The sequence below is a fragment of the Vigna radiata genome, chromosome 5, assembly GCF_000741045.1.
Source record: "Vigna radiata var. radiata cultivar VC1973A chromosome 5, Vradiata_ver6, whole genome shotgun sequence".
Taxonomy (NCBI): Eukaryota; Viridiplantae; Streptophyta; class Magnoliopsida; order Fabales; family Fabaceae; genus Vigna; species Vigna radiata.
The window spans coordinates 25752186-25775025 of record NC_028355.1 but is presented as its reverse complement, the minus strand read 5'-3'; the positions used below and the strand labels follow the sequence as shown (position 1 = coordinate 25775025).

Below are 22840 nucleotides of genomic sequence, written 5' to 3'. Positions count from 1 at the left end.
AACTAATTAGGGTTTCCATGTTACTAGTAGATTATATTATATAGTTATAATTTTTTATTTCTAACTTTTTTTTTCTTTTCGAATTTAATAACAATTTATTTGTATTCATTTGAGTTGAACACTAAAACAACTTATTAGTTCTTGTAAATTATTGTTTTAAAATTTTCTCCTTTTATAATTTATCTTTGATATGAAATAGTCTGTAAATATTGTACCTAATATGAGCTCCACTTGTCCAAAGCGTGTTACTACTACTGGAAACTTCTATTGAGAACATTTTGAATAAAGGAATAGAATTCACAGAAGCTGTTCTGAGAAAAACGAGCAATGTCTTAATTATAAGCACAAAACGACACTGCAAACGTCATTTTCTACAGGTTGTGTGTTTTTGTCCAACTTTAACAGTTCCATTCTATGATTCAACCTAATAACCTTCCATTTTTTATATGCTATTTATTGGTTTGGGTTCTATATTCTATCATTATTCTTCACACCACTCATCACCACTTCAGTTTCATTCCACCTTATCAACTCTCACAATTAGTTTAAAAGTGAAAAAGTAGGTTAAATAGTAGATTTTAGGTCTAATTCAATCCTACAAAACGATTTTACAGTGGATGAAATAATATGTCGAACAAATCTAACCATAAGTTTGATATCATATTAAAAAGTAAATTTTAAATTCAACTCAACTTCACTTCTAATATGAGATTTACATTTATTTATATATTATAAATTAGTTTTATCTTTAATCGACATGAAACTTTTAAGAATAAATGTTGTAATGGAAAACAAAGCATGTGTTGGAGTAAACTAAAAAGATAGTTAATGATTTAAAAGCTATGAAACCAATGAACTTCTTTGACTCCAAAATAACAGTGTATTTGATATTTTGTTTGATCAGACAAAACCCCAGAAAGTGAGAATGGTGGAATGAACAGTGTGTATGAGTATGCGTGCAAATGTAAGAAACACTAAACACGCCCAACCAAGCAAATGTTGGACGTAGCTAGGTTACTATATAAAATAATATCTATCTATCGTTTATTGAAGCAAGAGAATAAGAAAAAAGTAAAAAAATAAATAAGAGAATGTTCTCTCTCTATATCTATCTATCTATCTATCTCCTCCATCTTTCACGTACATGTATGTCTGCATGATCATTGGATCTGTAAGTGTTTCATTTCAACAACCTTTTTCATATAGATATTTAAGACAAAGGTAAACTGAACTTAGGTTGTATTTTGTTTTACTTGTATGTAAGAGAAGGTTTACTTAAAGAGATTCAAATGCTGTGAATAGAAAAAAAAGTAAGATTAGAAAGAGGAGACACTAATAATGAAAGAGCTAAGATATCTGACAGAGACTGATGATTATCTATTAAACTGATAAAGGTTTCTTAGCATTGTTAAAGACAACATACGTGTACGTAGGTGGTGGTGCAAACATCTCTATCTCTTGGGGAGACAACCAGCAATTGTCTTATCAATGACTCTATCTTTGGCTTTCCCACAAGCTTTTTTAACTTCTCTTATTGGCTTGCAGGGTGTAATTTCTTCTCTATTTTGTACTTCCACACATTCCTTTGCTTCCATCTTTTTAGTTCTTTTACCTTAAATTTACCCTTATTGTTTTCTCTCCCTCTCACCCTCAAAACACTTTTACTTCATCCAGCCTGACAGCTACAGGCATGATTGAAATATAGTCTGTGATTAACATTTTTGTTTCTATTATTGAAGGAAAGAGTAGTTATATTTCTTTCAAAAATTAATCTAACACTAAAAATACACCATGTACTTCAATTTCTTATAAAGTAATAATCAAGAAAGAAAGTGTGGTGTTAGTACTATTTTCTATTAACTAAGAGAAGAATGAGAGGACATGGACAAAAACTATAACAAGTTGATTTGAATCCCTTATTTCCCCTTTCTCTCTCTTCACATGCTGCAATATATTTATACACAACTCTATAGCTACTGGCCAAAGATCAGAAAAACCATCTGTGCCTTCACTATGACAGATCCTCACTCCAATTTATACGCTGGAACCTTCAACTTCATGCCCCTTTATTCTCACCGCTCTTCTTTCACTTCTCAACCAAACCATTTCTCTTCTTATCCTCTTTCATACTCAAACATAACTAACACCACCGATATTGTTCAATCAGAAACCTTCTCTTCATCTTGTGCAGCTCCTCCTTCTCCTCCTCTCAGAGAGGCCCTTCCTCTCATAAGTCTCATAAAGCACAAGGAGAACGAACCCTCCAACGCTGCCTGCGAAGCTGAAGAGGAAGGGCACAAGAAAGGAGACATGGATGAGACCCTTTTGACTGAAGATGCTGATGATGAAACTGTGGCAGTAGCACTGCACATAGGTCTTCCTAGCGTGGATTCTTCTGATCTTCTGGGATCGGGGAAGATCTCAGCTTGTGCACAAATGGGTGAGAAAGGGGAAGTGAGTGTGGTTTCTGGACACCCTTTGGATAGATTAAACAAGGTTCAGTATTGGATTCCCACCCCTTCCCAGATTCTCATTGGCCCTACTCAGTTTTTATGCTCTGTGTGCTCCAAGAGTTTCAACAGATATAATAATCTTCAGGTATGCAATATGCTAATATTGTTTTCCTTGTACACTTTATATATACATGATCATCAGATAAAGTCCCGTTGATTTAGTTACAGTGTTTTTTCTCTTTCATGTAAAGTCTCAAAGTTTCGATCTTTTCTTTATTCACAATAATATCGGTGATTCCTGCCTTGTTTCATCTTTTTGGTTTGTTATCCACCCTTTCTGCATGCTGTTCTGATCTTTCTCGATCTTATCTATATCTATCTATCCATATCTATATATGTATATGTGCGTGTATCTATGCATATGAACGTGATTAAGTATTTGGTATTGGAGACACTAGAATGATCAAATTTGTTGTCTCAAAACATTAAGCTCTTTTTGAAATATATACTTTTCCTGGTACTTCTCTGTCGCCTAGAATTTATAATATTACGCTGAGGAGGATTGAGAATAAGTCGAAAGTGAAACAAATCATGAAGTTACTAATGCCATCGTTTTCTGGATTTAGATATTCTCTTGCAACAGCTGATCTAAAACACAGTAAAAATTTCAAAGGCATGTCTGTGACAAGATTCATATACATGGAATCACATTGGATCTCACTACCCTTCGATGTAATTATCAATGAAGAAATTGAGAAAAACCATGTTAAAACCTGTGCTTGTAACTTGAAAGTTCCTCTAGTTGCAGCGCTGTAAGCCATGTATATGATGTAATTTGTGCGCTGTGCATGGAAAGTTGAAACGTGATTATTTAATATTGTACCTTGTGATTAGGCAAATTATACAAGTTAATTGTAGAAAAATTTGTGAACACACCCTCCATTTGTCTTGCTATGGTAAGAAATCAGTTAAATTTCAAAACTGATGATAAAGACAGAAGAAGGAGAAAGATGTTGAAATAAAAAAGGTTGTCTCTCTCTATGTTTTGATGGTTTTGCAGATGCATATGTGGGGACATGGATCTCAATACAGAAAGGGGCCTGATTCTCTAAAAGGAACACAACCATCAGCAATGCTAAGGCTTCCATGTTTTTGTTGTGCACCAGGTTGCAAGCACAACATTGACCACCCAAGAGCAAGGCCTCTGAAGGATTTCAGAACCCTACAAACACATTACAAGAGAAAACATGGTATTAAACCCTACATGTGCAGAAAATGTGACAAAACATTTGCAGTGAAGGGTGATTGGCGGACACATGAGAAGAACTGTGGCAAAATATGGTACTGTTTATGTGGGTCTGATTTCAAACACAAAAGATCTCTAAAAGATCACATAAAGGCCTTTGGCCATGGTCATGGAGCTGTTGATATTGATTGCATGCAGGAAGATGAAGCTACCTCCGAAATTGAACATGATGGAGATAGCTCAATGTGAAATTAATGAGATGGATAAAGAAAATTCAAGTGACTTTTCATGTAGTTAATTTCTCATACAAAGCTTAATTGCAATACAATGTAAAATGTGTATGTTTTTGTGTATACCTCTTTGTTTTTTTTAACAGTTGCCATCTCAGATAATATTTTTGAGAAAAGAGATATACCAGCAAAAGTTAAAAAAAAAAAATATCTACAAAGCTTCAAATATATTTAATATTTTTAAATATTAATTTAATACTTGTTGACTGCATTAAACTCTTATTAGAAATTAAGAGCAAAATTAGGAAAATTGTTATTGGAGATTAAGGAATAAGTACTTGTTCTATATATTTATTTATACAATGGTGATACATACTTACGTAAGAGGACAGAAAAATTTCACATTATTAATTACTTACAACATATAGAGAATAAACTACATATATATTGTACATTAAAATTACATTTAATTTAAATAATGAAATCGTTATTATTATAAATTTGTGTTTATGAAATTAGAGTTTGTAGAAATATGACATATCATAGTGTGCCTACCTGCTTCAAATATAAAATTTGTATGAAATATTAATGTCCTAAACGAATTAGGTTCCTTGAGTTATTATTTATGTTAATATCTTGTTATATTTTGAACTTCTCATATTTAACATTATATTAGTATCATGAAAAACTATAAATATATATTACCATAAGAAGTACAGTCACTCAATATTCATTTTTTAGTTTTATATTCGCAAAATACTCTTTCACTAGTGTGCGTTTTAACTTACTTAATATGTTTCGGTTTTAAAAAAATGAAGCATATAATAACACAATTTCATTTTTAAAATTTCACAAACTTATAGATTTCAAATACAAAATATCTGAAGCCATATATTCCTTTTCACTTCGATTAATAGAGAATTGAGACTGAAAGGTGTGCAATTTTTTTTTAAAATTCCGCTTTTTATTTATTTTATCTAAATAAGACATATGACTTTGGGTACAAAGAACCAAAGCTATATATTCCTTTTAGTTTCGGTTAATAGAGAACCGATGTCGAAATATGTACTAAAATTTTCAAAATATTTCAAAATTTTTGTTGTTTCTTGATTTATTTAATTTTGAATAGGACATATGTTCTTGAGTTTCACATAACCAAAGTCGTATGTTCTTTTTGCTTCGATTATTTGGATAATCGAGATCAAAAGGTTGATTTAAAACTTTAAAATTGTCACTCTAATATATTTAGGATGAATCTTATGTAGTTTGACCAAGGTCGGATACAACTTTGCTAAGATCATATGCAACTTAGCTAAAGTCGGATACAATTTGGTCAAGGTCGCTTATAGTTTGGCCAAGGTCTGATAAACTCATTCTTTTATTTGTTTTTCTAAACAGGACATATTGTCTCAGTTTTTCAAATAATCAATGCCATGTGTACTTTCTGCTTTGGTTTTTTGGATAACCGAGACCAAAAGATTGATTAAAATTTCAAAATTGTCACTCTTTATTATTTGTTTTTTTTTTTCTGAATAGGACATATGACCTTAGTTTTTGAAATAACTAATGTCATGTGTACTTCCTGTTTCGATTCTATAAACAATATAGACTTAAAAATTGATTAAAATTTCAAAATTGTCACTAAAATTTATAATTTTTTATTTTATTACGAGACTCTAGGCTTGATTTTACCAATAATCAATGCCATAGATTATTTATTGCAATTTTTAGAATAACTAATGTCATATGTCTATCAAGGGTTACAATTTGTAAAATAAATAGAGGTAACTTCTATTACAACTTTCTTTTTCCTTTCTCCTCTCCAAACTAGGGTTGTTGTCACCGCTGCAAGCGTCTTTGAACATCACCAACCAGCGTCGACGTTCTTTCCATTACTCATTGTCGTGCTTTGTTCATTCGCCATCGTGTTGCTTGCGTCATTCATGGTCTCTATCACCATAGTAAGAGATTCTTGTTGTTTTTTTTTTCGTGTTTGTGTTATTAATGCTTTGCTCGCATCTTGTTCTGTTCATTGTTACTTTGCTTTGTGTTATTTATGGTTTATGAGCATAGATGAATATGATGTCTAAGATGAACATGATATTTAGAAGTAAAGATGAATATGATGTATAAGATGAATATATTATTATATTTTTGTTAAGATGTAAAGATAAAAAAGTAAATGTTTGTGCTTATGTTAAAAAATTGCCTAAATCATCTTAATAACTTTTAATTGCCGTATTGTCATGGCATATAATATTTTGTATTATAGTAATACATTCACTTTGTAATTTACTATATATAGAGATAGAATTTAAGTAAATTTAGAAAATATATTTTTTTTTATTATGCATAAAAATTAATGTAAAGTAAAGTAATTTTATTATTACAATACAATCTAATTTTGCTTTTACGAACGATACCCTTTCTGATAGATCAATACCGCTCCGAATATCAGGCCAGTTCACCTCATATAGACTGCTTCATATGCTATCAAAATTTCTAAAGCACTAGTCATTTGCACATTATTTCCCTTATTCTCATTTACATTTTCTCGTTTTCAAATATCTGAGAAGTTTTTCGTTTGTAATACTTTCTGATCTGTTATATTTCTGTCATGCAATTGGTATAAAAACATCTCCAAAATGTTAGAAGTGAGTTTTAGGCCTAATTCAATCTCACAAAACCAACTTGTAAGGTGAGGTCTGCACTCCACTTATATATTATAAATTGATCTTATCTCTGGTCGATTTGTGAGTTTAAACACAAAATATTATAAAAACTCTAAAATTGAATTTTTCATGAAAAGTCAAGAAACATCAGAAATTGAGGTTTGAGTTTTTGAGCAATAAACAACCAGAAGCATAAACTACACACAACTTGCAACAGCTGCACTCCATTTTCCCAATAAGCCACATTAGAAGTTGAGAGTTCCAAATCAAAACCAGCCTTACCAAAAATTCAAGCATGATGACTAGCTGTAAATATCCCAAAATCATCAAAACAAACCATCCTCTGCATAGAACAGATAATAATTACAACTCCAGAGGAGCATTTCAAATTCAAGCACTTTTCATTAGTCAGAGTTCTAATTTACAAATCATAAATTGAATTTTCCATGCCAAAATATTCTTGACAGCCCCAAATTTTCAATTTTGCATGAGAAGTCCAACAATATCAATGAACATTTTAAGCTAAGAACAAGCAGAAAAACACTCACAAATTCAGCCAAAAACCACACAAAAACTTAGACTTGCAAACAGCTACTTCAATTTTCCCAACACTGATGATTTGAAGCCAATCCCACCAAAAATCCAAGAAACATGACAGATAGTAGTAAAATTTTCAAATTTATCAAAAGATCCTCATCCTCATAATATACAATCATTCATCATTCATTACCTCTACCAAATGCTTAACACCAAAATCCAACTAAAAAGACCCCACAGTCTTGAAAGACTCATGAACATGCCTCAGCATGTCCTTATCTCTATTCCACTCTGGAGTGGGGGCATTGACAAAATGGGCATAGAGCTTGTTCTTGGCACAAGTCACTGAGATCAAGCTATGAGTGCCAACCCCATCAATCTCATACACATAATACAGTTGCCCCTTATCATCCTTCACCTCCTCCGAGCTCAAGCTATCAGCATTGGCTATCAGGTCCTGCAAATCCACATCAGAGAGTGCCAAGTTGTTCAAAATCACATCTTTTGGTGCAAGTTGGCGAAACCCTGCCAGAAATGTGAGGTACTCTTTCTCTGCCTTCTTCTTCGGGTTGTAGAACTCACTGTCCGTTCCATTAGTGCCTATAATCCACAAACACCATCCTTTTATCACATTCCATACTTATCCAATATAATAATTGTTAGAAAGTGGACTTTAAAACCTAATTCATCCGAACTCTAAGATCATGTTAGAAAGTGGATTTTAAGTCTAACTCAACCTTACAAAATTGACTTGAAAGGTGAGGTTTGCATCCATTTATATATTATAAACTGACCTTATTTCTAGTTGATGTGTAACTTCCAACAATAATACTTTAGAGATCTCATGTCAACTCAACTGAATGTAACACCAATTTGTAGTATATAAGTAGTTACAATTCATGATATTTTTCATTCTCAAATAAATTGACAGCTTCTCATGCATTCAAAGACCAAATAGATCATTTATCCAATTCCAATTGTTAACTAATAAGCATAACTCTATTAATTAATCACATTCCTTTTGTTAAACCGTGTATGAAGATCAATGGAAGAAATTTTACTTTTTGGTTCATAATGGTTCCATATTTCTATATCATATGTCCAGGTTAGATGCTTAATGCATAGCAGAGTTGACATCATATGTAGACAGACAGATGGAACAAACATTAGTACCCTTTTCGACCTTAGACACCAACCGTTCCTTCCAGCCAACAGGCACGTCATAGACATACTCAGCAGAGTCCTTCTTGTTGGAGTTTCCGCCGTAGCCGCCGTAGTTGGCGGCGCTGGCGGCAGTGCCGTAGTAGACTTGGTAGGAGGGGGACTCTTGCGCCAGGGAAGGCAGTGGTGCGGTGGTTAGAATGGCGGCGATGGTAGCGGCGGCAGTTAAGTTAGTTAAGGGCTGTTTGAAGGGGAAGAGGGACTTGAATGGGGAGGGTGGGGTGGTGGTTGTGGTGGTGGAGGAGAGAATGGCCGACGGGGGTGAGAACATGGTGGTGGTGGTGGTTGCCATGGTGTGGTGGATATGTGGATGTGGAAGTGATGATTTTGTGTGCTATTGATGTCCATTGAAACATGAAACTGTGTTGCGCATGTTTTTCTTATCCACTGGATAGACCAATTACGTGGAAGGTGGCACCAATAGAAGTGTGCCATGTAAGAGGAATCTAAATAATAAAGAGAAATCATATATTTAATTTATGTAGTTTTATTTAATTTTCTACGCGTTACACAATAAAGTTAATATATTTTTTTTATTTAAATAGTTTAATTCTAATTTTCTTTTATCAATTTTAGAATGCTATACCTCTCATTAACCTTTCTAATAAATTTGATTCAATTGTTATATTTTATTTTATTTATTTAGTATTAAAAAAATTTATATATTCAAATTAAGTAACTTTTTTTGTTATCTGAGTTTCATGATTATTATTTTTTGTTATCTTATTTATTTGGGAGAAGACGAGGTATTGTAGCTAATATGAATTCAAGATAACATTTTAAATAACAATATCATTATGTTCTCAAATGATTTTTATGACATTATCTATAATGATCTGTAAATTATTGTTTATCACCACTATTAATAATGTTTACAGTGCTTATTATCTAACACGTGTAAAATCATTGATATTTCTAAACCCTAAATTATAATGTATAATAACCAATTTTATATTTTTTAACAAATGAATGTGGAGACGATTATACAGAATAATAAGACAAGATAGTTAAAAAATATAAAAATATTAAATATGAAAAAAATTGATAATAATTTAATTAAAAAACTTAAATTTACGCCTAATTTATATTATGTGTTTTCTATTATTAATAAAAAGTGACAATATTTTTATCAGAATTTTTTTTTTTCAATTTGAACGGAACTCTCCTTCTTCCTCTCTCTCTGTCTCATCGGAAGAAACCCTACTCTCTCTGTTTCTCTTAAACCCTCTCTGCCTCGCCTGAAAAGCATATATTTTGCCTTGCGAATCACTTTTTTGCCGTGTAATCGACGCAAGCTTTATTCTAATTGAAATCATAATTCTGTCTTTAAATTTTCTATACAGATTCAATATTATAAGAATTTGGTGTTCTTGTTATGCTATAAGGATTTGGTGTTCTGTCTCAATAAGGTTTCATTCTTCTAATATTTTTGTTCTTTTTGTCATTTTCAGGTATGTTATCTGAGTGGTTGAAGCGTTAAACATGGCACTTTGTCTCCCTCTTTCATTCAGCAATCCCAAACCAGTTGCTTCCCTATGTTCCAGTTTCGTTCATGGCGGAACAAAACCTTCGTCCTTTTCGATCAACGAGAAACTGAAAAAGGGTAACCGTCTCCAAAATGTCTCTGTTTCAATTTCTTGTTCCTCTATAAAACTTGTCCGTGACCGTGCACTCGATAAGCATGTTGTCATGAAGTATAAGGTTAGGTTTGTTCAAAAGTTAAAAACTTTACTTCTCTCTAAATCGAAACATTATATTCCAGTTCATATTCTGTGTAAATGTCGTTCTTATCTTGGTCTTCCCAAGCCTCGTTCTATACTTTCTATGATTCATAGATATCCATCCATTTTTGAACTCTTCAATATGTCATGGCCTCCCAAACCACTCAATGCGACCAAGTTACATCCCAAACTCTGTGTTCGATTAACCCCAGCTGCGGCTGCTGTTGCTACTGAGGAACTGGCTTTTCAATCTTCAATTTCTAACATGTTGGCTGCTAAACTGCAAAAGCTTCTTATGCTATCTTCTCGCCGCAAGTTACTTCTGTCCAAATTGGTTCACTTTGCTCCACATCTTGGTCTCCCTCCTAATTTTAGGTCCAGGTTGTGCAATGATCATCCGGAGAAATTCAGGACTGTTGACACGCCCTATGGCCGTGCACTTGAGCTTGTATCTTGGGATGTCAACTTGGCAAAGTGTTTGCCGCCTCGTCCATCCCGTGATCCTGGTTTCATAGTTGATCGTCCTTTGAAATTCAAGCAATTGAGGCTTCGAAAGGGGCTTAATTTAAAGAGACGTCACCAGGATTTCTTGCTGAGATTTGAAGAAATGCCAGAAGTTTGCCCTTACAGGAATCCTGCCGAGGCTTTTTCCAAGGAATCGTTGGAGGCAGAAAAGAGATCTTGTGCAGTAGTAAGGGAGATTCTTGCAATGACAATTGAAAAGAGGACTTTGATAGACCACTTGACTCATTTCAGAAAGGAATTTGGCTTCCCAAACAAGTTGAGAGGAATGATAATAAGGCACCCGGAATTGTTTTATGTGAGTTTGAAAGGGCAGCGACATTCGGTTTTCTTGGTGGAGGGGTTTGGTGAGAAGGGTGATTTATTGGAGAAGGAAGAGATTTTATCCATACAGGATAAATGGATGGACTTGGCTAGGGAGTCCAAGAGAATGAGACGAGAGAGAAGGAAGAGCAGGTTTAGCAAAGATATTGGCAGCTTGAATGAAGCTGATCAAAATAATTCTGACAGTGATGATGATTACGATGATAATATTGGGATCGACAATTTTGAGAATGTGTATGATGATGGTTTTGAGAATATATTTGAGGAGTTGGATTTCGAGGCTGAGGATGATGATCAAGAAGACAAAATTTTTTCCCAAAGCAATTATGGAGAATTCTGGACTGCAGAACCTTTTCCTACTCAACATGGTTTGGATGAACCTCAGATGCAGCCTTGGTAGTTTTTAATTTGTAGAACAGTTTTTTCCCACACAAGTAAAGCAGAAAAGTTTTCAAATGGTAATTTATGGTTCCAGATTGCATCTACCATACCATGATTGGGAGCCTGATCTATGCTTTACTATTTACTATATTAATTGAAAGACCATTCGGTGTAAGATTGTGTACATATGATAAAGTTGAAGCAAAAGTTCAAGTTCAGAGAGATTTTAACTATAGAAATTCGCTCCTCCAATTGTTTCCAATTGCTGTTTTTCTGTTCCAAGAGTGACCTTGGCAAATTTCTATTCTATGTTTTCGAAGTGTCAGGTTACTGTCTATTGCCTCAAATTTCTTGTATAACTCTTAGCCTTTATTTGTTTTTACTGATAGTGGTTCCATGGTGGGGTGAAGAGATGTGACAAGAAAGATATCTCTACTTGTATAAATTGACACAAGTACCCTGTTGTTTAGGTGCTGCTGCTCTTGGATACCATTGGAGTGTGTCTTGGTGAGCTAATAATGCACAACAGAAATAGATTTTGGACAGCATGTGACGCCGGAGGTGCGAGAATCGATCTTTCAGATGTATATAAAAGAACTGATTTCGATTTTTTATATATTATATAATATAAATAAAATATACATGAAATGAAATAATTTCTTCGATTAAAGTTATTATTTAATTTTATTTAAACTAATTTATTTCAACTTAATTTTTATTAATCTCATTTTATTTCAATATAGTTTCATAGTTTTTTACTTTTTTATTTTAAGTAATAACTCACATTTTATTTTTATTATAATTTACCCTAATTAATTTTATGATCATTGCTAAAATTGTATTTATTCAATTTTATCAATTAAAACATTATTTTAATCTGTTCAACTTAATATATTATTCACTAACTTTCATAGTCTCGTTTCTCTTCATTTTTTGTATCATCTCCCCCTTAAATCCAAACAATCTAACATACCCATTTCTTTTTCCTCAAATCTCTTTTCCCATATTCATCTTCAAATTCAATCACAAATTTAATGTTATGGTAGATTAGGGTAGTTTGAAAACAAATTTATGTATGTTAGTCAATGTATTGAATGATTGGTAGCTATTTGATCAACGTCAAAATGAAAGGAGCAAGAAATAACACATGTGCATAATCAACTTTATGCTTATAAATAGTTAACAAGTTAAAAGTAAAATATAATATATCACTGTTGAAAATACACTTTCTTTTTTTTTACTTTTATATTAGTTATAATTTATCAGGTAATCGGAATAAAAAGTATTACGTACAGTAATACAATTTAAATATTATAAGACTTTTTATATTGGTTTTAGATCCATACAGTTTGACTTAGAATCAGTATAGGAAGTGATGCAGTGGTAAAATTATAATCAATTATAAAGTTTTTTACACCAGTTAGATTTAGAATTTGTATAGAAAATGACTTTTTTACATTGGTTTGTCACTTTGACCGGTATAGAATGTTTAATTCTTCTTCACAGCTTTCACAGCTTACCTCATTTTTTTCTGCATTAATCATTTCGAGCTCTCCCTTATCTCTTCTTTAATGAGTTTGTGTTCTCATTTTGTCTCATTCGCTCTCCTCCTTCTCGTCATTGCCAAATTCCTTCTTGTTCTCATTGCTTTTCGTGTTTGTTGTCACTACAATCATGATAGTGTTTGGGTGTTCACGAGTGTTTGTCATTAAACATTGTTCACGAGGGTTTTGGGTGTGGTGTTGTGGTGTCGTTGTCGTTTCCGTCGTGGGGTATATTCGATGTCGTCGCTATCACGTGGTCTTGTTCTCTCCATTGACTTTAGGTAGTAAGAGTATTGCTTGTTATGCTTTAGTGTATGGTTTCAGGTTTTAGGAGTGAAATTTATATTGTTTTGTTGTTTTAAGTTATTAATAACTATTTTATTAGTTTTCTTTCATTAAGATTAAGCTTATTAGTTATTGTAGTTTCTTTCACTATGTTGGTTTCTAGTTATAGTTTTGGTTTAAACTCTTTTTTGGTCCTTAAGTTAAGTTTTGATGTTCAGTTTAGTCTCCGCTTTTAAAAATGTCAACCTTTAGTCCCTATGATATGAAAAATGTATCAAATCAGTCCTCATAACAACACTTAATGAATAATAAATCACAAGTTTCCATACCTGGGTATCCAATATTTTGTGATTTGTTATCAGAAGGTGTTATGAACAACAAATCACTTAATGAAAAACTTGTGATTTGTTAACGAATAGGACTGATTTGATATATTTTTTATATCATAAAAAATTGACATTTTTAAAAGCGGAGACTAAACTGAATATCAGAACTTAATTTAGGGAACAAAAAGGGTTTAAACCTATAGTTTTCCTTCTAGCATGAATGATTAAATCTTGTTTTGAATTTTATTTTTATATTGTAAACTTGATCAATTCATTCTTTTGTTGTTTTTAGTATCTAAGAATTAGAGTATGTGCAATAATGATGTTTCAAATTGATAAATTGATTAGTTTAGTCCACTACTAATTCTTATTGTCCTAATTAGTTTTGACTAACAGATTTAGCTATCTTTACTAATTCTTGCACTTACTCTTCTTACATTATTATCATTTTGTTTTACAAATATAAATTAATAACTAATGATTCTAACTAATTCTAGTTTTAATTTTGGTTTTTGCTAACACATGTTCATTAAAGTGGCAGACAACATTGTAGTTCAAGATTTCAAGACTATTCTATTAAAGTTGCATATTGGTTCTATTTTTACTTGCATTCAAGATTTTTACTACATCTTTTATTTTATTGAATTAGGTTCCATCTAAATAGTTAATTTATGATTATAGTAATGATCTGACTCTGCTTTATTTTGTGTAGTAGGGCATTTTTTTGTTTGCATAGTTGAATTTTAGATTAGTTGTTTTGAGTTGCATTCACTTTTCTTGCATTTTGTTATGTTATTTAGAACTCGTATAGGTAGTTTCATTTCCATTTTCTTTTAGTGTTGTAGTGCTGATATTTCTTGCTTAACTTGATATTTAATTATGTAAATTTATAGAGAATAGTTAGATTTTAAATGCTAAAAGATTTAACCTTTTGTTATTTGTTTGGTTTATAACTTTCTTTATAGTTATCCAACTAAGTTGATTCTTTTTGTATTACATTTTTTATTCAATTATCTTTAATTTAAGTGTAAGACTTAAATGATTTAAACTTTTTTTTGGTTCCTAAGTTATAAGCGGATGTTCAGTTTAGTTCCCGTTTTTAAAAATGTAAATCTTTGGTCCCTAAGTTATAAAAAATGTATCAAATGAGTCCTTTTTTGACTTGAAATACTGTTTTTGGTTGTTTCTTAACAATTGCTACATCTTTAAATTGCTGTGATTTGTTTCTCAATAATAACATCACTTTAGATTGCTCTTATGGTTGCAGTTTGATTTCAAAGATCCCAAATAGTTAGTAGAGTTTAATTTTGACATCTAGTTTTTTTTGTCTTGTCTTTACCAAATAAAAGTAGTGCACATGATAAATTTGGGTTCCTTTATAATTTCTACTAGTTAACCTGATTTTAATTTTATTTTACTACTTTAAATTTTATGAATTGGTTTTAGTAGAATCTCTTTTGTTGTTTCGAGTATAGCTTAAAATTTGTTATGTTTTTACCTTTTTCATTGTTCTATTGTGTTGTTTTAAGTTTTTTCTAGGTCCACATAGTCATATTTTGCATCCTTATTCATTTTAGCACATTTTTAGGCTTCACTAATGAGTTTTTGAGTTTTTATAGATTTGTAGTTTTTGGTTTTATTTATAGATCTCTTTTACAATCCAAAACTTGTTTAAATAATTGCATTGCATTTTAATTTTTTATTTTATTACAATTTTAGATTTAGCTACTAGTTAGTATGGTGTTTTTTTACCCTAAAAGACTTGCTTTCATTTTCTTCTTTTCTTACTAAACAAGTTTAATCTTAATTTCTTTCCTTCTATTGAATAAACTATATATGGAATTAATCTCACACGTGTTGAATATACACACAAGGTACTCTATTTATAATAGAAGATATATGAGCTAAGCGCAAAATATAAATAAAGAATAATAATAAAATAACTAAAAATAAAAGATAATATAAAAAATAATATATCTAATATTTCCCTTCAAGTCGGTGCATACCAATCGTATGTACCAAGCTTGTTAATAATATAATCAATAAAGACTAGTAAAAATATGTGTTTCTCTATTTGATTGACACCAAATTGTTAATTATTTACAAATATGACATAAAAGATGAAATATCAACCCAAAAGAGATCCTTGAACAATAAATCTAAGAGATTGTTCCATATAAATCTCTTATTACAAATCATTATTGAGGTTTCGAATTCGACATGAAAGACTGAAAAACACCATATTATATGATATTTTTTTATTAGTGATTAAATATAACATTTTCCATTTACAATTTATATTCTATTAATTACATTACATATTCTGAAGTAAAACTCTACATTTGACTTATTGGCTATAGTAGTACACTTTATAATATATCATGAGCTTTTATTACTAAAATAATCAATTATGGATACATTTATAAATAGAAACATTAATAACCAACCAAGAATTCTAAGAGAAAGAGAAGATATTTCCATCAAAACAAGTTTTATTATATTATCATTATTATCATAATCAGTGTAATTACTTATGTTGTTTTTAGTAATGGATAGTTAACAAATATTTTTTAAAATGTCAAAAATTTTATATAAATATATAAAAAACTTTAAAGATGCAAAATATATTAACTATATTAAAAATATTTATTTTTTTAAAAAATAGTTTAAATTATATATTAATTTATATAAATATAAAAAAAAAAAATCAGGGGACCAGGTCCCTATGTCCCAATGAAGGTTTTCTTGTGTCATCATGTATACTATCACATTATTGACATAGCAATCACCATAGGTTCTATCATTGTTGTTATAATTCCTATAGTAGTGACACATCATCATCATTTTTATTATTGTACCCTTTGATGATAATGAGATACTTTAATCCTTCACAAGATTCATTTATATTTATTTTTTTATCGTATGGAAGTTATTTTATTCTTTTATCAAATTATTTTATTTTTTAATTTATTTTTTATTTTGTTAAATTTATTTTACCTTTTTATTCATTTATTTTATTTTTAAACTAATTTTCCTATACCATTTTTTTATTAAAGAATAACTTACTTTTAAAGTATAAAGTTTTTATATTATTTTTTTATTTTTAATTTTATCTTTTTATCATTTATAATTATTTGGTCATTAATAAAATTAAATTTAAAAACATGACAATATCTGTATATTATATATTGATTACATGAGTATGAGTTTGATAGTATATATTGAGTTTAACAAATATTAACGAGTTTTCCAATTAATTGATTAGAGGAATCTAATCATTTATATTTATATAATGTTAATATACTAATTTATATCTGCAATAAAAACTTTACATATTTCTGAATATTTTTTATATTTTTAGAAGATCTACACTATTTGTTTATGTGTATATTATATCTTTTTTATTTTTACAAAATCTATTATTTATATTTGTATAAATATATTAATTTTTAAATATATAATTTTATTCGAAACTTAATTATAAACATATAAGTATATAATTATAAGAAAATTATGTGCGATGTATCAACAGTGTAAAACTGTTCCAGGTAAGACTTATGAAAAATTGTCTGTTTTAAAAAGAAATTAAATTGCTCCTTTGAAACACATTCGCATAACCGTAGATTTTGCAATTTAACGGACCCCGACACCGCCAAAAAAACCCTCGTACCCGGTTCAAATGGATCGCACTTAGGTTTTCACCGTCACATTTTGTCTTTTATTCCCCTTTTCTTCCGTTCCAATTCCTCAATTCCCACTCCATCGTCATGTCCAACAGGTGAATGTCTCACCCTCTTTTCTTCTTTTCGGTTCCTTCATTCTCTCGTCGATCTCTTTTATCTGATTCTTGAATTTTTTTTTACCATGACTCTCTTCTCGATTTTGCCTTTTGTTTTATCTTTTATCTGGTTCGAACAATAGAAAGGTCAGAAAGAAAAGAAAAAGGGTTTTGTTGTTGGTGTGGCGGGATAATTGATATTTGGCACTACTCTTTATTTGTTCAAACGCCAAGTGGTGGATTGTATGGACCATGTTCTTGTGTCTCTTTCTCGTTTCCTGTTTTACTGATTGAAAAATACTTGTTTGTTTAAAATACAATATTTTGATCAGTTTTCTCTTAAGGTGGTTTGGATTGTTGGTGTGTAATATTCTAAAGGTTGATTTTTTGACTTGGAAATTGTGTGTTCGTTTTGATTTGTATTGATGTGTGTAATTTTTGTTGAGACTTTGTGATTTCTTAATTAACCAATTTAGGAGTTTACTTGCTTATTGAATTTTTATGTTGAATTTTTGTAGACCCTTGATAACATTCTTACTCATTTATAAGTTGTTTTGAAATAATTTTTTGTCTTAGGGTTTGCAAGTTCTATGCCCGTGGAGCGTGTTTGAAAGGGGATCAATGTGATTTTGTTCATGAGAGAAAGGATGGTGTAAGTTCTAATGTAAGTTGTAACTCATTCTGATTATCTTGTACTGTGTTTGGACCCCACAGATAAATCTTTTTATCGACTTTCCTACTCTTTTGTTTCTTATGTTAAACACAGATATGTACCTATTATCAAAAAGGAGTATGTGCTTATGGCAGTAGATGCAGATATAAACATGTCAAAGCTTATGAAGCGTCGTCTTCGTCTTCATCAAACGGACGTCATCCTCCTGTTTCAGATTCTGTGCTGAATCAAACCACCAAAGGGGCATCGAGTTGTGTTATAAAGGTTTCAAAGTCATCTTCATCAGACAAGTGTGCAAGGAGTTCACAACATAAGAATCTGGTCTCTTCTGGAAATGATGTTGGTCAATCCAGTTCTAGTGGTGCAACATCTGGACTTTTGTTTTGTTCATTTGCTGCTGCCAACTGCCCCCTTGGAAATAAATGTTCTCGTGTTCATGGAAATCGATGTTTTTACTGTAGAAAATTTTGCTTACATCCTACTGACAGTGAGGAAAGAGAAAATCATTTGGCAACTTGTGAGAAAAGGGAAAAATACCTTCAGGCTTTGAATGATAGTCAAGAAGTAGAATGCAATGTCTGTTTGGAGCGTGTTCTTTCCAAGCCTAAACCATCTGATTGTAAGTTTGGGCTGCTTCCTCAATGTGACCATGCTTTTTGTTTATCCTGTATCCGCAATTGGCGTAATAGTGCCCCAACCTCTGGAATGGACATGAGTAATAACGGAACTGCTAATACAGTGAGAAAATGTCCTGTTTGTCGCAAACTATCATATTTTGTCATTCCAAGTGGTATTTGGTATTCTACTAAGGAAGAAAAACAAGAAATTATTGATAACTACAAGGCAAACTGCAAGTAATTTCTTCTCTACTCAACACCCCCTTCACTTTCACTAAATTGTATTGTTACTTGATAACTGATGATTTTGAATTTATTTTTGTATTATAATTAATTAATCAAAGTTGTTGGAGATGGTGGTTGGTTTGGAAAATAATTCCCTCCTTTTCTCATTACTATATCCCCACTCGTATTCCCAAACCCCGTCTACACCACACAACAATAAAACACTCCCAAAAGTACATAAAAAAATCATACATGCATTGTGTTCCAATATTTTGTGTTGATTGTTCACTCTTCGCATGGCTCTATTGATGAGGGTACTGTATTCAGATTTCATCTATTTAGTTGAAAATCTTATTACTAAAGATATCCATCCAAGACAGTATTTTTATTAAGGGATTGAATGGTTTGATGTTTGTTTTCTTTTTCAGACAAATTGATTGCAAGCATTTTAACTTCGGAAACGGGAATTGTCCCTTTGGGGCTTGTTGTTTCTACAAGGTACCCAAATTACTATCTCTTTTGTCATTTGCTTGCTTTAATAAATTCCTTGGGCAAATTTGATTACCATTCTTAATTAATTAGTAACATCACTTTTTGAACAGTGAATAGCATTCTACCATATTTCTCCTTTCACTTAATTAATATTTATTATATTGCTATTAGATATTAATTAGATGTCAAATTTGATTTTAGTGGTATAAGTAATCATATTTGGGCTGACTATCCATTTGGTTATAAAAAGTGACACCACGTTTCTTTGTTCTTTACATGCATTCTGTTTTTGTTTTTAATACCCCTTTTCTTTTTACTTCTCATGTCTCTCTCTGTGGTCTCCTTAGTTTGTGTGGCTCATCTTACCTTTCTATTTGGATTGGCTTCTGAAGTTGATAAGTTGGGCTTGTTCTTTGCCTTTGAAATAGCCCTCTTAGGCTCTAACTTTTGGTTTCTCTTTCTATCTTTCTTCACACCCACCCTTCTTTGATAACAATTATGTAATAAAATAGAAATTAAGATATTGATGATTAAATAACTACATAATGAATGTGTAGATTATTGAATATTGGTGGATTTATTTCACGTATTGGTTACATTGTTATCCTAGTTTCTGTTATACTCTTAACATTTTACGATTCCACAATCTACACTTTTCACCCCATTAAACTTAGGTAGGGTCTTGATTTTGCCAAACCTGGTTATGATAATTAAAGTTGAAAGAACTGGGGATTTGCTTTGACAGTTCCGGTGTTTATTTTTTAACTTTGGGGTTTGGGTTAACAATAAATGTTAAAGTTTTGTGCCATTATGCAAACTAAGTGGTGTTTGTGTCACAATACTTTTTTTATTTTATTTTACTAATATGAATTACTTCTGCAACAATATTAGCTACTACCATACGAACTACGTAGTTTATGTACTACATTTTTTGTTATGCATTATCTTTTATTAATTTACAATTTATAATTAATAAACAAAGATTATTTGTTGTAATGGAAAAGACCATGAACTGTGATTTGGATCCATGCTAGATCAGGAGCTGTGGTTTGTTTCAGTCCCATGTTTCTAAAATTAGGCTGTCTTGTTTCAAACTTAAGGATAGGCTAGTACAAAGAGAAATACTATTCACATTTGGATACTTGTAAATCTGGATTTTTGGGCCATGCTTTATTTATCTTTAGTCCTTTACATAGCTTATATTTGTAAATTTTATATCTCTAATAATTCTGATATCTGTTACTTTCAGCACACTGTGAAGCCTGGCTCGTACACATGGATACATCACAGGCCACCACCACCACCACAGCGGAGACAAAACAATCTTAACATGAATGAGATGTTGGACATGCTCAGCGATGTTGATTTAACTAGTGCTGAATATCTTTCTATCATGAGGGACTCGGATCTTTTCGACGATATGGATCCATTTGGGATCATAGATATATCTGATAGGCTTGCTGGTGAATCAGATCTTTGTTTGGGCCCTTTTGATTCTGATGAAGAAGGGGTAGATTTTTTTCAGATGGCTGCATTGTCAGAAGCACTGGTTTCTGGTGTGGACGATTTTGGTCTTGAAGATTTTGATGATGAAGAGTTCAATCCTATGGAGGCTGCCTTGTTATCCATGATGATGCATTCTGACATAGATGAAGATGAAGAAGAATACAGTGATGAGTACTACTAGAATTACATAGTTCCTTAATGAGGTTCCTTTGGCTGTATGGTGCCCTATCATTTGTTCTTGAAAATCATTTATGAAGAAACTCCGAGATATATTCTAGTTTTTGGTATGCTATTACTCATGTCTATACCTGGTATTCGTGATCATATGCCATTTTGTATATTTTCTGATATGACCATATTCAAATAGTTTTGGCTTGAGGGTCTGCTAAGTCCTGTCTCATTGTACTTTGAACTGCGATTGCTCTAGTATGAAAAATATGGCTTGATATTCTTGGTCTTGTCATCTGCATCACTGCAGTATTTTGGTTATGTTAAATATAGTGAAAAACAATATATGAAATTAATTTTTCTTGTGTTTAAAACACACATATGATAATATATTTGTAATGAAAAATTATACAAATATATATAATAACTAAAAATAAATATGGTAAATAAAAGATATTGTTAAAAATAATATCAACATCTACTAATATAAAATAATATCAATAAGTCTATGTTTTTCTAATTAACATAAAATGTAATACATTTAACACTTTCTTTCAATAATATATGTAAACTATATTTATTAAACTTGTTATAAATATAATCAATTTTTGGTTCTTTTAAAAACTAAGTAAAAATATTTACTAACTAATTATTTGAGTTAATGAATTTAGTCTTGATGATTTTAGATATATTTTTTTCGAACGAAATGATAGTCAATTTCAATGTATTTGATCTTTTCATGAAAGACTATTAAAATCGATGTGGAGAGCAAACTTATAAGACATCTCCAAATTGTAATTCTTTAAACAATTGCTTTAAGCCAAACAATTTTTTAGGGTGTGTTCACTTGAGAGTGACAGGAGGTGATTGGAGGAGAGTGATTGGGTGGATTTGAGGGTAATTTTTTTTACTGTTTATTTGAGTGAATTTTGAAATAAATTTTGTGAGAATTGGTGTAGGATTTAGTTTATATGACAGATTAAAAAAATTTACTTCAAAATCCACTTTCGTTTACCTCCAAATTCACTCAAATAAACAACAAAAAATATTATCTTCAAATCCACTCAATCACTCTCCTCCAATCACCTCGGATCACCCCCCAAGTGAACACAGCCTTAATGAAGTTGACACTTAGCGCCAATATAGCACCACTTAGTGTTATATCAGTTTTATGATTTCAAGTGAACTTGGACTTAATCAATTGCTCCAATTCCTTTCTCAGTAAGTTGGTTCAAAAGAGTTTTTACACATTAAAACTTATACAAATTTATTTAATTGCTCAGATCTTAAGTTCTCTCACTCACACAAACCCTAAAAACAATCAAACATAAATAAATCCTCAAAATCGTACAATTCAATTCAGGCATACACCCATCAAAGTCAATCAATGTGCAAAAACATTAGATTTTTCAAACTCACTCACACTAAAGCTACTAGCTTTCCTTACCTTGACCATGCTCATCACGACTTAACAAGTCAAAATGTTGTCTAATTCACAAAGTATACCCCTTCTTCACCTAGAGACAACATCTAAACGATCTAACTATGCCAATAAAATCGTTGATCAATAAAGATTCAAGAAACACAAAGCAAAGATACATGCAAGCATAGAACCCTCATTCAACTAGATAACATAGAGAAGACAATGAAACTAGGTTAAAAACTAAACTTAGCTAAAAAAAAAAAAAGAAATCAACTTATTGATCTTAACGAGTTTTCCACAAACAAAAATCATATTATCTTCTTTCTTAAAAAAAATACTAAAATATCTTAGAAAAAGAAAAAACTTCAAAAAGTTTTAAAAAGTAAAACATTTTCTCTTTGTAAATTTTCAATTTATATAAAAATATTTTATGATTAAAATAATTGAAACTAAATTGTGACGTACTTTTTCTAAATTCTCACGTAATAAAATTTTA

General features: G+C 31.1%; 4 protein-coding genes across 5 annotated transcripts; 3 read left to right on the top strand and 1 right to left on the bottom strand.

Annotated features, from left to right (window-relative positions):
- Positions 1-1898: 1898 nt before the first annotated feature.
- On the top strand, positions 1899-4052 carry LOC106761045 (zinc finger protein WIP2). Its single transcript, XM_014644519.2, has 2 exons — positions 1899-2598; positions 3514-4052. The coding sequence occupies exons 1-2, from the start codon at positions 1942-1944 to the stop codon at positions 3946-3948; spliced, it is 1092 nt and encodes a 363-aa protein (XP_014500005.2). The 5' UTR covers positions 1899-1941; the 3' UTR covers positions 3949-4052.
- Positions 4053-7242: 3190 nt separating this feature from the next.
- Positions 7243-8749, bottom strand: LOC106760936 (thylakoid lumenal 19 kDa protein, chloroplastic). Its single transcript, XM_014644384.2, has 2 exons — positions 8312-8749; positions 7243-7738 (listed from the first exon to the last, which is right to left on the bottom strand). The coding sequence occupies exons 1-2, from the start codon at positions 8649-8651 to the stop codon at positions 7362-7364; spliced, it is 717 nt and encodes a 238-aa protein (XP_014499870.1). The 5' UTR covers positions 8652-8749; the 3' UTR covers positions 7243-7361.
- Positions 8750-9513: 764 nt separating this feature from the next.
- LOC106759893 (protein ROOT PRIMORDIUM DEFECTIVE 1) lies at positions 9514-11546 on the top strand. Its single transcript, XM_014643273.2, has 2 exons — positions 9514-9638; positions 9811-11546. Exon 2 carries the CDS (start codon positions 9842-9844, stop codon positions 11324-11326), a length of 1485 nt encoding a protein of 494 aa, XP_014498759.1. The 5' UTR covers positions 9514-9638; positions 9811-9841; the 3' UTR covers positions 11327-11546.
- A 5518-nt stretch (positions 11547-17064) lies between these two features.
- LOC106762864 (E3 ubiquitin-protein ligase makorin) lies at positions 17065-21203 on the top strand. 2 transcript variants are annotated; one of them, XM_014646962.2, is made up of 5 exons: positions 17065-17240; positions 17817-17892; positions 18007-18767; positions 19184-19253; positions 20497-21203. In XM_014646962.2, the coding sequence occupies exons 1-5, from the start codon at positions 17230-17232 to the stop codon at positions 20932-20934; spliced, it is 1356 nt and encodes a 451-aa protein (XP_014502448.1). In that variant the 5' UTR covers positions 17065-17229; the 3' UTR covers positions 20935-21203. The 2 variants fall into 2 exon arrangements, with proteins under 2 accessions (XP_014502448.1, XP_014502447.1); XM_014646961.2 differs by having other exon boundaries at positions 17066-17240; positions 17817-17904.
- The last annotated feature ends 1637 nt before the right edge of the window (positions 21204-22840 follow it).